At 33.8% G+C, this 12,201-nt stretch overlaps 1 protein-coding gene across 1 annotated transcript; it reads left to right on the top strand.

Moving 5' to 3' along the window:
* Window positions 1-1,563: 1,563 nt before the first annotated feature.
* Window positions 1,564-11,697, top strand: LOC110870399. Its single transcript, XM_022119583.1, has 13 exons — window positions 1,564-1,716; window positions 1,818-2,085; window positions 2,166-2,265; window positions 2,360-2,487; window positions 2,622-2,706; window positions 2,778-2,910; window positions 3,003-3,032; window positions 3,093-3,214; window positions 3,309-3,429; window positions 3,493-3,687; window positions 3,781-3,848; window positions 11,248-11,267; window positions 11,474-11,697. Exons 1-13 carry the CDS (start codon window positions 1,564-1,566, stop codon window positions 11,695-11,697), a joined length of 1,647 nt encoding a protein of 548 aa, XP_021975275.1.
* The last annotated feature ends 504 nt before the right edge of the window (window positions 11,698-12,201 follow it).

The following is a 12,201-nucleotide window of genomic DNA, read 5'->3' as shown; positions in this document are numbered from 1 at the left end:
CTTCTCATTCTTTTCTACCGTAGTCTTTCAACCATAGCGAATTTTGAACGCCGTTCTTCCCTTATTCATCATCATATTTCATCATCAAGCTCTTAATTCAAAAATTATGTTTGTCTAATATGTTCAATAAACGGTTTTACTAGATTTGTTGTTTGATTCTAATTGTTTTGTGGTTTTATAATAGGAAATAGTTGAGATTTAAGGAATTTTTGTGATTTGAGAAGCTAGGGTTTGTGGTTTTGGTAACCATTTCGTCTTCTTATTGTATTTCTGGTACAAAACATCAGTCTTCTTGTATTAGTTTTATTTGATTTATCGTTTGAATCTGATTTTCTGCTGTTTTATAACTTGAAACAGTGGAGATTTAAGGAATTTTGGGGCTTTGAGAAGCTAAGGTTTGTGCTTTTGGTAAACATTTCGTCTTTTTATTGTATTTCTGGTGCAAAAGATCAGTCTTTTTGTATTAGTTTTACGAGATTTATCGTTTGAATCTTATTTTTTATGTGGTTTTATAACATGAAACAGTAGAGATTTAAGGAATTTTGGGTGTTTGAAAAGCTAGGGTTTATGGTTTTTGTAAGCATTTCGTCTTCTAATTGTATTTCTGGTACAAGACATAGGTCTTTTTGTAATAGTTTTGGTACAGAAGTTGATCCTTTTTGTTCCATCAGAAACTCTTGCCGAATTTAACAATCATATGTTAAATCATTTGATTCACTTTATTCTGATACTGGTTCGAGTCCTTATTGATGTGTGTTTTATTCATTATTTTTATGTTTCTTTTGTATATTGTTATCATCCTGTACCTTAATTTTGAATTCATTTTGTGATTTTGTTTTCATTTGCATACAATTGACGGATTCAAGCTCAGCAACGCTGGATATGAATACATGTAAGTTTTTATGGTGAAACTTGACTTTTTATTTGGTATTTTTTATTGATCATATTTGTTGTTTCAAGATTATTTAGTTCAAGTTTGTTTTTTATCTGCATATGGTTTTTTTTTTCATGGTGAAGAATACGTAGGTTGTGAATTGTCTAATGTATTGGGCATGGAGGTCTATGTGTCAATATCTGGTTGTACACATTTGTTGAAATTTGTCACAAGCTTAGGTAATAATTTGAAAATTCAAATTTTAGTCGTTTTTCATTTACTCATCCTTACTACATAAATATTATTATTCCTTTTTTTTTTGGGTTTAGTTTGTTACGTTTACTAACAATGTATACTCTGTTTGAATAATTTCAAATTTTTAATCAATACTAATATATTAGGAAATAATAATGTAACCTAAATTTCTTTCTGAGAATTTCCACAAATATTAATTCTGATTTATAACTTCCAAAAAAAACTTCTAATCATTCCATAACTTAGTCTTATTGTATTCTATATATATAAATGTCATCTCGAAAAGTTTCTACACTGATATTCTTTGTCATTCTTCTTCTTTTGCTGTTTACTTATTAAGGTACAACCATTACCCTTTTTTCAATTCTTATATTCAATATCATATAAAACATCATAACTTTCTGATCCTATCATTGTCTTAATTTAACAGTGAAATGGAGAACAATAAGATTACTATGTTCAGGTCACTTAATGCTCACTCTACGAACTACACAATCAAGGCGAAGATCATATCCTTGTGGAATAAAAAAATGAATGGTTATGATGACCAGATCTATCTAGTTGACATGTTGTTGATGGATGAGGAGGTAACAATTTTTAATTTTGTTAACTCTTATTTATAATCCTCTTTAACCATGGTTATCCATGTTGATGATCTAAAAGGCATCACATATAATTACTATTTCAGGGTTCGTTCATTCAATGTAGCTGTTTACATAAACTTTTCAAACGATTCCTTAAATTTTTGGTTGTTGATGACTGTTTATTGTTTCATAAACCATCACTAGCCAAAGATACAACCAAGATTAAGGTTACTGGAAATGATCAGAAGCTATCTTTGTATGCATTCAGTTTTGTTCTGAAAACTGATAACTGGTCTGGTCCTCGGTACTTTTTTCGTTTCACTGATTTTAAATCTGTGTTGAGTAAAAAAGTTGAAGTTAATACTCCAATAGGTATTTACTGTTTTTCAATTTTCTTATAACTTTTAAATAAATTCAGTTCTTTGTATTTACAATTTTTTTGTATTATACAGATTTTATCGGTTATGTTGTTGTCTCTTATCCTATTGAAGATGCAAATAGGAAGGATGGCTCTAAAACCAAACTAATGAACATAACTCTCAAAGATCTCGAGTATTGACTTTATATATACATATATAGATGTGCATCTGTATATCTTTATAAATGTATATGTTTGATGTTAATTTTATAAATATTCATTATACAGAGATCAGAAGATTGGTCTTACATTATGGGAAAACTATGCAGTCACTTTGTCAAAGTACATGAATGATAAAGACCGCCCTGCTCATGTTGTTATTCTTGTCCATTTTGGCACAGTAAACATTTATCAAGGTATTAATTTAAGTTATGTGAATTAGTTCAACAAGCTTGAATTAAATATCTGTATCGATATGTACCTCCTTATATTATGTGAACATAATTTCATCGTTTTTTTATCATTTAATAAACATGGACGTTATAATCAGGTAAAGTTGGCCTTACTAATATGTTTGAAGCAAGTCGTGTCTTCATAAATTCTGATCTGGATGAGATAAAAGAATTCAAAGACAGGTACATATTTATTATTTAATGATTCCCATCTAAAATTGCATATGTTTGTTTAAAATATTCTACTGTTATAGGTATCTTGAGAATGAGTTTTCTAACTCATCTTCCAGTAAACAGTCATGCTCTCAAGTGATATCCAATGCAGAAGATGAGTTTCTTAATGCTGAAGAGTTTGTGTTCACCACTTTTATTGCTTCAATTGATGAGGTACACTTTTGAAAAAATGCATATGTTTATTAACTTTTGTTTACTTCCGGTATTTTTTTATAATAGTATTGTCTTAAATATTATAATATCAGCTGAATAGGAGAAAAAGGTTATCATTGTTGGTAATAGCAATTTCAAATGATAAGCCTTGGTACTAATTATCATGCAATCATTGTAAGAAGCAAATTGAAGAGAAATCAACATTGATTGAAAAAGATGAAGACAGTTTTGATGTTTTGGATGAGAAGACTTTTGAGTGTATGAACCCTGATTATGATGCTGTTGATGTTGTTCCAGTTTATATGTATTGTTTATATTTTATAATTAATTTTATTTGTAGAAAGTAATTTTATACCCTTTTTTTTGTTTGTAATTATGTACTTTTGCTCATCTAACAGTTACAAGATTCCTCTAAGGGTTCAGGATTCGACTAGGACTGTTTCTTGTACGTTGTTTTATTATGAAGCGATTAAGCTTATTAAGAAAACCTCCAAAGAACTTCTTGATGTTTACTCAAAGGTACAATTAGTATTTATTATACAATATGTATGTATATTTACTAAATTTCATAGTTTTGTATAGGTTGACAGTTCCACCGAAGGTGCCTTTCAGTCACTTCCATCTAAGTTTGATATGCTGATCTACAAAAAGTTTGCATTTCAAATCAAAATTTCCAGTTTTAACATTTCTAACCATATAGAAAACTATGGAATTTCAATGTTAACTTCTGATGAGGACATACTTTCCGCTCTGGAGCATAAATGGAAAATTAATGAGGTTAGTATTTATTTTCCACATCATATTTTTCTTTTAAATATCCTATTAGACTTGCTGTGATAAATTTACTGACTTTTTGTATATTTTTGGCAGTCTGATTTGTCTGAGTTGAATGTTCAATGCTTTTCTGATTCTGTTGGAAATATAAATGTTTATCATAGGTATGTTGTTTGATTTTTGAGGCAGTTGTGAACCGCTCTTTGTGACATTTCTGGACCGCTCATATGGCATCACCGTAAAATTGTTGGCCCGCTTTTGAGACAACAACGTGGTTCGCTTTTTGTTACATCACATAGGATCGCTCAAATGGTTTATCGATATTTGGTCTGCTTTTCGTGACTTTTGATACTAAAATATCACTTATAAACATACACATTCACATGATAATGCATTGTTTAATGTGAACCGCTTGAAAATATTCATCGAGATATGCATATATTAAATGAGGAGTATTCAGTAGTTTGCATGTGATAAAAAGTGTTGAAATGCATGTAATAAAACATTGAATCAAATCACCGCCCAATAAAAGTTGTTGTTGACTTTTGTAGTGCCGTCCAACTTTGCCACCTTTAAAGGATAAAGAGGTTTTTTTTAAATCAAAGTGATATCATTGGCCCAACATATGGTCCAATCGGATTTTTAAAGGAAACATAATTTTAGTTGCACCGACCCATCATAAAAATCGGCCCAATCGAAATTTTTAGACATAATTTCACCGCCCATATGGTGTGCCGCCCATAAATTTTAGTTTACCCACCGCCCCACTAACATCTTGACCACCGTCCATTGGCCCAATCAGGTTCTTTTAAAATTGATCCTAATTATGATTTACATGAGAACAATTTTAAAAAAAAAAATTATGAAGTAATTGTTGCTGTTGGTTCATGTGCTTCACAAGGTTTGAATTTGATCTCAGTTCACAGGTCCAGTTTAGTTGAATTCAAACTTGTCAGTTCGTCAGTGTACTCAGGTCGCGTGGTTTGAGTTGTGGTTTTCATCAGTCCGTACAGGTTGAAGTTCAAAAATTTCAAAGAGTCAAGTCGTTTGAAAAAGATTTGGGTCATAGCTGTCCGCACAGTGTGTCAACCTTCAGTCCGCACAAAATTTTCACCAGTTCGAGTACCAGTTTTATTTCCATAAATTGATAAATCTTTAAACTGATTGTGTTTTTGTTTGTGTGTTGTCATGTATTTTCCCGAAGCATCATCTGCGCTTTGAAACATGGCTGAAGAGTTCTACAATGCGTTCGCGACACCCGTTGCCCCTGTAACTCCTGCTGAAGCGTTGTATAATGAGAATGAGACGGGCACTCATCAAAAACCGCCGAAACTCATATACATTGAAGATTTTCAGGGATGGAGAAATCGATTTGAGAATTGGGTTCAAGCCTACAGATTCGATGCTTGGTGTTCACTGATAAAAGACTACGATAAACCAAAGAATGAGCGTGGATTAGTAAAGGGTTTCGATGATTTTACTGAAGCTGATAAGTTGAAGTACACTAGTGAGAAGATGATGATCAGCATCCTTCAGCAAGCAGTTAAAGAAGATATCTTCGTCTTACTTCAACATAACGGAACAGCTAAATCCATTTGGGAAGCGTTGATTCAGAAATTCAGAGGGAGTGCTGATATGATCAAAAACAAGAAGGCATTATTGAAGAAATCGTTTGACATGTTTACTGCATTTGATCATGAAACAACCAAGCAGACTATTGATAGATACTGTCATTTGGTGTTGGAAATGGGTAGGTTGAATATAGTGAAAGATGATGATGAGTGGGTTGATAAATTAGCAGAGGCGTTACCACAGCATAAGTGGGGAACGTATTTGATGGTTGTGAAACTTATGAGAAAGTCCGAGAACATGAATTTGGCTCAGTTTATTCAGAAAATCGAAGAGCAGGAGCTGGATATTCAAAAGACAGCTATCATGACAAATCCAAATGCAAAGCAAGATGTCAGTCTATATTATCGGGGAAACAAGTTTGAGACCACTCCCAATCTTAGTCCAAAGATTAGTAATGCATTCAGTGCTGATGATTCTGCCAGTCCTCATGCAAGTACTACAACTCAGAGTGGTGGATCTACTTCATCATTCTCAAGCTTTGATCCTAACATCAACACACCTAGTCCTCAAAAGCAAAATACTTCAAATCTGCAGTGCAATGTGACACTGAACATCCAGAATGGTTAACCTCTTTCTCCTGAAGTGGCAAAGCAACACATGGCATCTCTTGTCGCTATGTTAGAGTCGTATGAAAGTCTGATTGCCGGAAGGATTGGCAATCCGATGCTCACAAAAGAAGACTACGACCAAATCGATGCAGAAGAGCTTGAGTTGATGGATGTGAAGTGGTGCTTGGCCAGTGCATGTAGGAGAGCTGAAAAATTTCACCAGATTACGGGCAGAGACGAGTTTCGAGGAATGGCTACTTCTCCACTTGGTTTTGACAAGTCTAAGGTTACTTGTTTCCGATGTAAAGGAAAAGGTCACTTTAAACGAGAATGTAAAAACCAAGAGTCAACTGGAAGTCAAGAAAAGAGCAATTATTATCAGAAATCGATCTTTCATCAAATCGATCAAAAACCTCAACAAAAGGAACCGCAAACTGCTCATGGGAGAATGATTGAAGAAGCCAATAGGAAAGCTTATTATGGGATAATTGATCAAAATGATGAGGTTGTTGCAAAGGGATTTAGCTGGGACAAGTACATACCTAGTGAAACTAAATCTAATGTGGCACTTGTTACCAGGATTTTGGATCAAAATGAAGATTGTCAGAAAAGAATTCCAATATTTCCAGATCTTGGAAGTGATGTTGATACGGATGATGAGGAAGAGTATCTTAACAAATGTAGAAAAAGCATTGATCCTGACAGTTTTAATTTTTTCTATGCAGATAAAGTTGAGATGCTGAATCAGAAGAAGATTGCTCGATTGCAGAGAGAGCTAGAGGCTGCAAAGCTACTCGCTGTTGAAAAATCGAAGACTGAAGCTGTAGTAGCAAAAGATGAAGCAACTGCTGAGAATGCACCAGAAAAGATTGTTGAAATAGAGAAAGTGATTGAGAAAATTGTCGAAGTCGAGAAACTCGTGGAAGTTGAGAAAATTGTTGAAAAGATAGTCGAAGTAGAAAAGATTGTCGAAATAGAAAAGATTGTCGAAGTCGAGAAAATTGTAGAAGTTAAGAAGACTGTCGAAGTCGAAAAGATAGTTGAAAAGGTAATTGAAGTTGCTAAGCCTTGCGAGAAATGTTCCGAATCTTGCAAAGAATGTGATGAGAAAGACAAAAAGTTTGCTGAGTTGGAGAAATTGAAGGAAGATTTACTGTCAGATGTGAAGTACGTTAAAGAGTCATACGACGTATTGAACAGGACAGTTGACAGTTTGAAAAGAGCAAATGCAGAATTTGAAAAATCAAATGACAAGATGAGTGCTACTTTGGTGACAAAGCAAAGCGTCATTAATGATTATATCGAAGATTGTGCTAACTTGAAGAAGGAGTTGGAACTTGAGAAAATAGAAAGTGAAAGGATTAACCGATTGTTGTTGAGTTACACTACTTGTGATTATCTGATTGATCGGGTTTATCCTACTGTCGCAGGTCTTGAAGCTTTCAAGAAGAAAGGAAAAGAAGAGGATACTGGTAAGAAACCAAGTGTCAAGTATAACAGATGTCCGCCTCCTATCTTTGAGAGTTATTCCCCCAGGAAACCAAACGAGGAACAAGTAGACAAGGCTCTAAACATCAAATTAAAGTCTGAAATCACTGATGAATTACCAGACAATATTGATGTTACATTCACAGCGTCTGACACTGATCATGAGTCCGAGTTAGTTAAGAAAGTTGTCGATCAGGTGTTGGATATGGATGAAGAGTCAAAGTCGGAGTCTAAGTCACATAGTTCGAGTTCGTCTGAGAAAAGTCCGAGTTCACCGGTTAAGAGGGTTTACAATGAAGAATTCCTGTTATCACAATCTAATTTGAATGACGAATCAATCAAAGTAGCATATACGTTGAATGATTCAGACAAATTATATTCTGATGAGGAATTTCCAATAAGAAGTGTCAAAACTGAAATGATAAAACAGGTTTTCAAATTAACATAAATTAATATTTCTGAAATAAAAGATTTAAATCTTGCTGAAAAACCTAAAAAGTACACTTCAAGAGTTCAACAGAGATTGAACAAGAAAAAAGGTTACGGTTATGGTTCAGATTATCGAAAGAAATCAAACCATAATGGTAATCTAAAAAAGAAAGGTCTTGGTTTCAATTCTTCAGAAAATTATAAAAATCAGAAAACTTATAAACCAAAAACAAAATTTGTTTCAGGAGGAAGTTCAGAGGATGAACAGAAGAAACCATTCTGGAAGCAGTCGAATCAAGAGTTTCTTGCTGAAGTAAAGAAGAATGTGAGAAAATATGTTCAAAGAGTTGATAGGAGAACCTGTTTCAAATGCCAAGAAGTTGGGCACATAGCATGGAATTGCCCCAAGTCCAACTACCAAAAACAGGGAGTTTCTTCTAACTCTGTTTTGAGAAAAACTTGTGTTGATAAGAAAGAACAACCTGTGAAAAATGTTAAAAAGTTTGAAAATTCTACTTCTGAGGAAGGAGAAAGTTCAAAAAGGTTTTACAAAAGAAGAGGTGATTTAAGTAAACAAAAATGGGTTGTTAAATCTGAGGGTAATTCTGACAATGAATCTGATTCCATAAAATCAGAGGAGTCATTGGTTGATAAAAAGATTGTGAATTCCGTTCAAGTGGTGAACGATGAGAATTTTCCGAAATTGACAAAAGAAAATTTGATGAAGAAAGTTGGAAAGGTTGAAATCTCAAATCAATTCTTCGCCGATAAAGGAGAATTTGATGTTGATACGGCTTTCAACGGGAAAGTCAAACATATTTTTGGGAAGATGGTTGATAAGAAGGTAAAAGGTGCTAAAGAATTTTATAAATCAAAATGTTGGTGGGACAGATGTGTTCCAAAGTCACCCAAGGCTGGTGAAGCTTGGGTGGACATTATGTTTGAGTAAAACACCGGACTTGCCGGAGATCCCAAGTTGGTAATCGTGGATCAGGAATCGGCATCTTTCTGGTGTTTGAAAAGTTTGTTTGAAAGATTTTGAATAGTGTTTGAATGTTTACAGGTGAGAGGACTACGCCGGAGCTTCCAGGTTGGTAAGTGCGAAGCAGGAATCGGCATCCTGATTGGTAAAATGGTGATGTAGACGTAACATTCCTACAAGTGGTATTGTGTGCTTTTACAAGTGGTTATTTTTACAATTGGTTTAGAGATTGCTTGATTGCAAATGGTAAATCAGGGACATTAAGTTGTACTTGATTTACTACATATGGGTAAAAGATAGACAAGATGATGAACCACATCCCCAAACTTAGTATTGATATACTTACAAGTGATAAAATCAACCAAACTTATTTTCCGGAAAAATCATTTTGATTAAAACAAACTTAAGTGTTTTGAAATCTAAATGAGAAAATAGTTTGTTGATAGGGGGAGTTCTGATTGTTTATGCCAAGTGAATGGCAAATTGATGCAATTTGATATCGGTTGTCATGTTTTTGTACAGTTTGTTTTCAATTTTTCGTTAATGTGTTTGCATTTTAGGGGGAGTAGAAAATTTCAGAAAATCCAAAAACATTAGAAAATTTGAAAAAGACAAAAACATGATAAAATCCAAAAATGAGTTTGTTGTGAAAAAGAGGAAATGATAGTACATCAGCGGACTATCACAACATGCTAAAGAATTGGAAAGTTTAAAAGTGTTAAACAATCTTACTGTGGATGTGTCAGTAGATTTTTGCACATTTAATAAACTGTGACGAGATATAAACCTAAATTTCAAACTTGCTTGTTCTGTGGGTTAACACAAACTTGGATATATAGGTAACCCCTGAAATCTTGTTTGAAAGGTCCCTTATTCTGAGATACTAGGTCTTTATACTCAGTGATATCTGGGGTATTATCCCGGGACTTCTGCTGTATGGAAGTACTGACCTAGTCCCCGGATAATACTTTCTGCAAATGCTTGAAAAAGCGCCGCCCTCAGCAAATCGATGAAACAATAAAATTGATAGTCATTACTGTTGTAAAAAAGATCCTCTAAAGGGGACCCACCAAAAGTCGAGCCGTCATCTCTCTGCTGAACGGAAGTTCTGACCTGAGCTCTCACGGTTTCGCACCTAACCCCTTACAGATATCATCTGTGGTATACTCACCTGTAAGACTGAATATTGGGATCTGGATAGGAGAGTATATTCAAGTAGTGGGACACACGGATAAGTTTAAGTGCTTAAAACATTAATATCGTATCTCGGATCAGCTGAACTTTGTGTGAAAATTTAAGTGGATCAGTATACTGACAATCTAGGTAAATTGTTTAGAACTTAAAATGAAATGAAGCTTAACGGTGATTTGTCTCATAAGCTGATATGATCCTCTTGCACAATCTCACAAAAATATTGTTTGTAAATATTTCTTTTCAACATTTTATTTCTCATATGTCAAAAATCCAAAAAGATTTTCAGTGTGTTTTAGCATAAATTTTTGAAAAAGTCAAAAAGATTTTCGACAACTGGTATTGAAAAGTTGATTTTCAAAATTCCGAGTGCTAAACATGACGAACAGATGGTTTGGGAGAGTGTGTTGGTTTTTGAAAACAAAAATGATATATATCTTCAAGTGGTTCTTCAAATTGTAAAATCAATTTTTGTTTGTGTAGTGTCTGCAAGTGAATCATTAGATCTTTACATGTTATCATCGGAAGATTTATTTTTGGGTAGAGGATGTGCAGGTTTCGAAGTGTTAGAAAACCAGGTTCTGATACCTGAAGACTTTGAGATTTCAACATGCCAGACTGCGATCCCAGCATATCGAAAGGGGGAGTCTAAAGACATCTGAGTAGAGATTGTGCGTGGAGAGTTTGTTGATGATGATGAGAAGAGAAGAGTAAAAGTTGAGGATGCTTTCACTGTGAGAAAGACTGAAGTCGTTGAAGACTCGACACTTAAGACTCGTCAACATCTGAGGAGGAGTCTATTGGTGCAGTCATCTGTCGTCTTCGTCTTAATATCGAGTCTCGGTCTCGTTGCGGATCCGGTCAGACATGACATCACATGTGACATCATCTTGATGACATCACATGTGACATCATCACATGTCTAAACATTCAAAGCTATAAACGACAAAAGAATCAAAGGTTTAATATTGTGAATGGTGGCCATTTGTGTTGATTGGACCAAATAAGGGTCCAATGAGACATCACCACTAGGAGGTCCAATGAGATGGTGAGTTTGAAAGGTCCAATCAAGAGTTCACTAGAAGAAAAAGGTTCATGATAGTCAACATTATGGAGGATCGCTTATTTGGTATTCAAGTCAGTTACCTTTTAAGGCAACTTATGGAACCGCTTTTACGGCATCAATATGGATCGCTTTTACAGTTTTTGTTTGAACCGCTTTTGTGTACACTGTCATTACAAGCGGTCCTAGACTAGTATATATAGGCTTGATGTTCATTTCATTTGTAACAGTTTTCAGATCTGGTACCGAGGTATTGCCGGTTTTCCTTGTGAATGTAAACAGTGTAAAATCAATCTACAAGAGGTTTAAAGTGTGAATCTAGCTGTGTACGCATCCGTTTCCTTGTTTCCGCCTCTGAAACGGAGTTGAGCTCTTCCGAACGACTCGTTTAGGTCGAAATTCGATCCTACAACTTTTATTTCCAATTTTATAGTATTTTTTTTTACTTATTTACAGGAGTCACAATCTGTGATCGGCGACAGTTTATGCCAGATCATTATCATTTTGATGTTAATGATCAAGATCGGTCAAAGTTCAAAAACATCAAACATAACCTTCAAGATGTTTATGATGTTGATGCTGTTGATAGTTCTTCTACTAAACGTCGAAACAGTCCTAGGAATGATCAAGTAAACGATGTAGTCAAGTTGGACCTGATCACCCCAAAGTTAGAGAAATAAAGATATATCCGTTCAGCGAACAAAATCAATTTCCAATTATGTTATTTTTAAGCTTTATGTTTCTGAATAAGACGAATAATTTCCGTTAACTATTACTTTGGTATTTTAATGGATATTATTTTTTTCGTAATTTTTATTATATTGTCCATTTGGTTTGTTTTGTGGTGAATGATTTGTACTAATATTGCCGATGTTACTACGTAATTATTTTTTAGTTAATATGATACTAATGTTAATGATGACACATACGTTTCTCAATTTAAAAAACTATTTGTAAAAACATCATATTGTAACCGAAAACACTATATTTAAATTCCATTGATTGCTTTAGTTTAAATAACATACTATTTTGTTCCCAATTATTAATTTAGTTAATTGTATAACAATGTTAGTTGTTTCCATTTTTATGTAACAAAGGATGTTTGACTTTATTAAATATTCTAAAAAATAAGAATTTAAAAAATCTTTGTAAAATCATTATACATGAACCGAAAATACTATATT

The sequence above is a fragment of the Helianthus annuus genome, chromosome 8, assembly GCF_002127325.2.
Source record: "Helianthus annuus cultivar XRQ/B chromosome 8, HanXRQr2.0-SUNRISE, whole genome shotgun sequence".
Lineage (NCBI taxonomy): Eukaryota > Viridiplantae > Streptophyta > Magnoliopsida > Asterales > Asteraceae > Helianthus > Helianthus annuus.
The sequence above is the reverse complement of the archived record's forward strand: the minus strand, read 5'-3'. Positions and strand labels throughout refer to the sequence as shown.

Bases quoted from the DNA above. Each gene is read 5' to 3' on its own strand.
- LOC110870399 (XM_022119583.1), top strand. From the start codon at position 1,564: ATGGAGAACAATAAGATTACTATGTTCAGGTCACTTAATGCTCACTCT. The intron at 3,215-3,308 runs GTATTGTTTATA...CTCATCTAACAG, and splicing joins GATGTTGTTCCAGTTTATAT to TTACAAGATTCCTCTAAGGG. The intron at 3,849-11,247 runs GTATGTTGTTTG...CATTTGTAACAG, and splicing joins AATATAAATGTTTATCATAG to TTTTCAGATCTGGTACCGAG.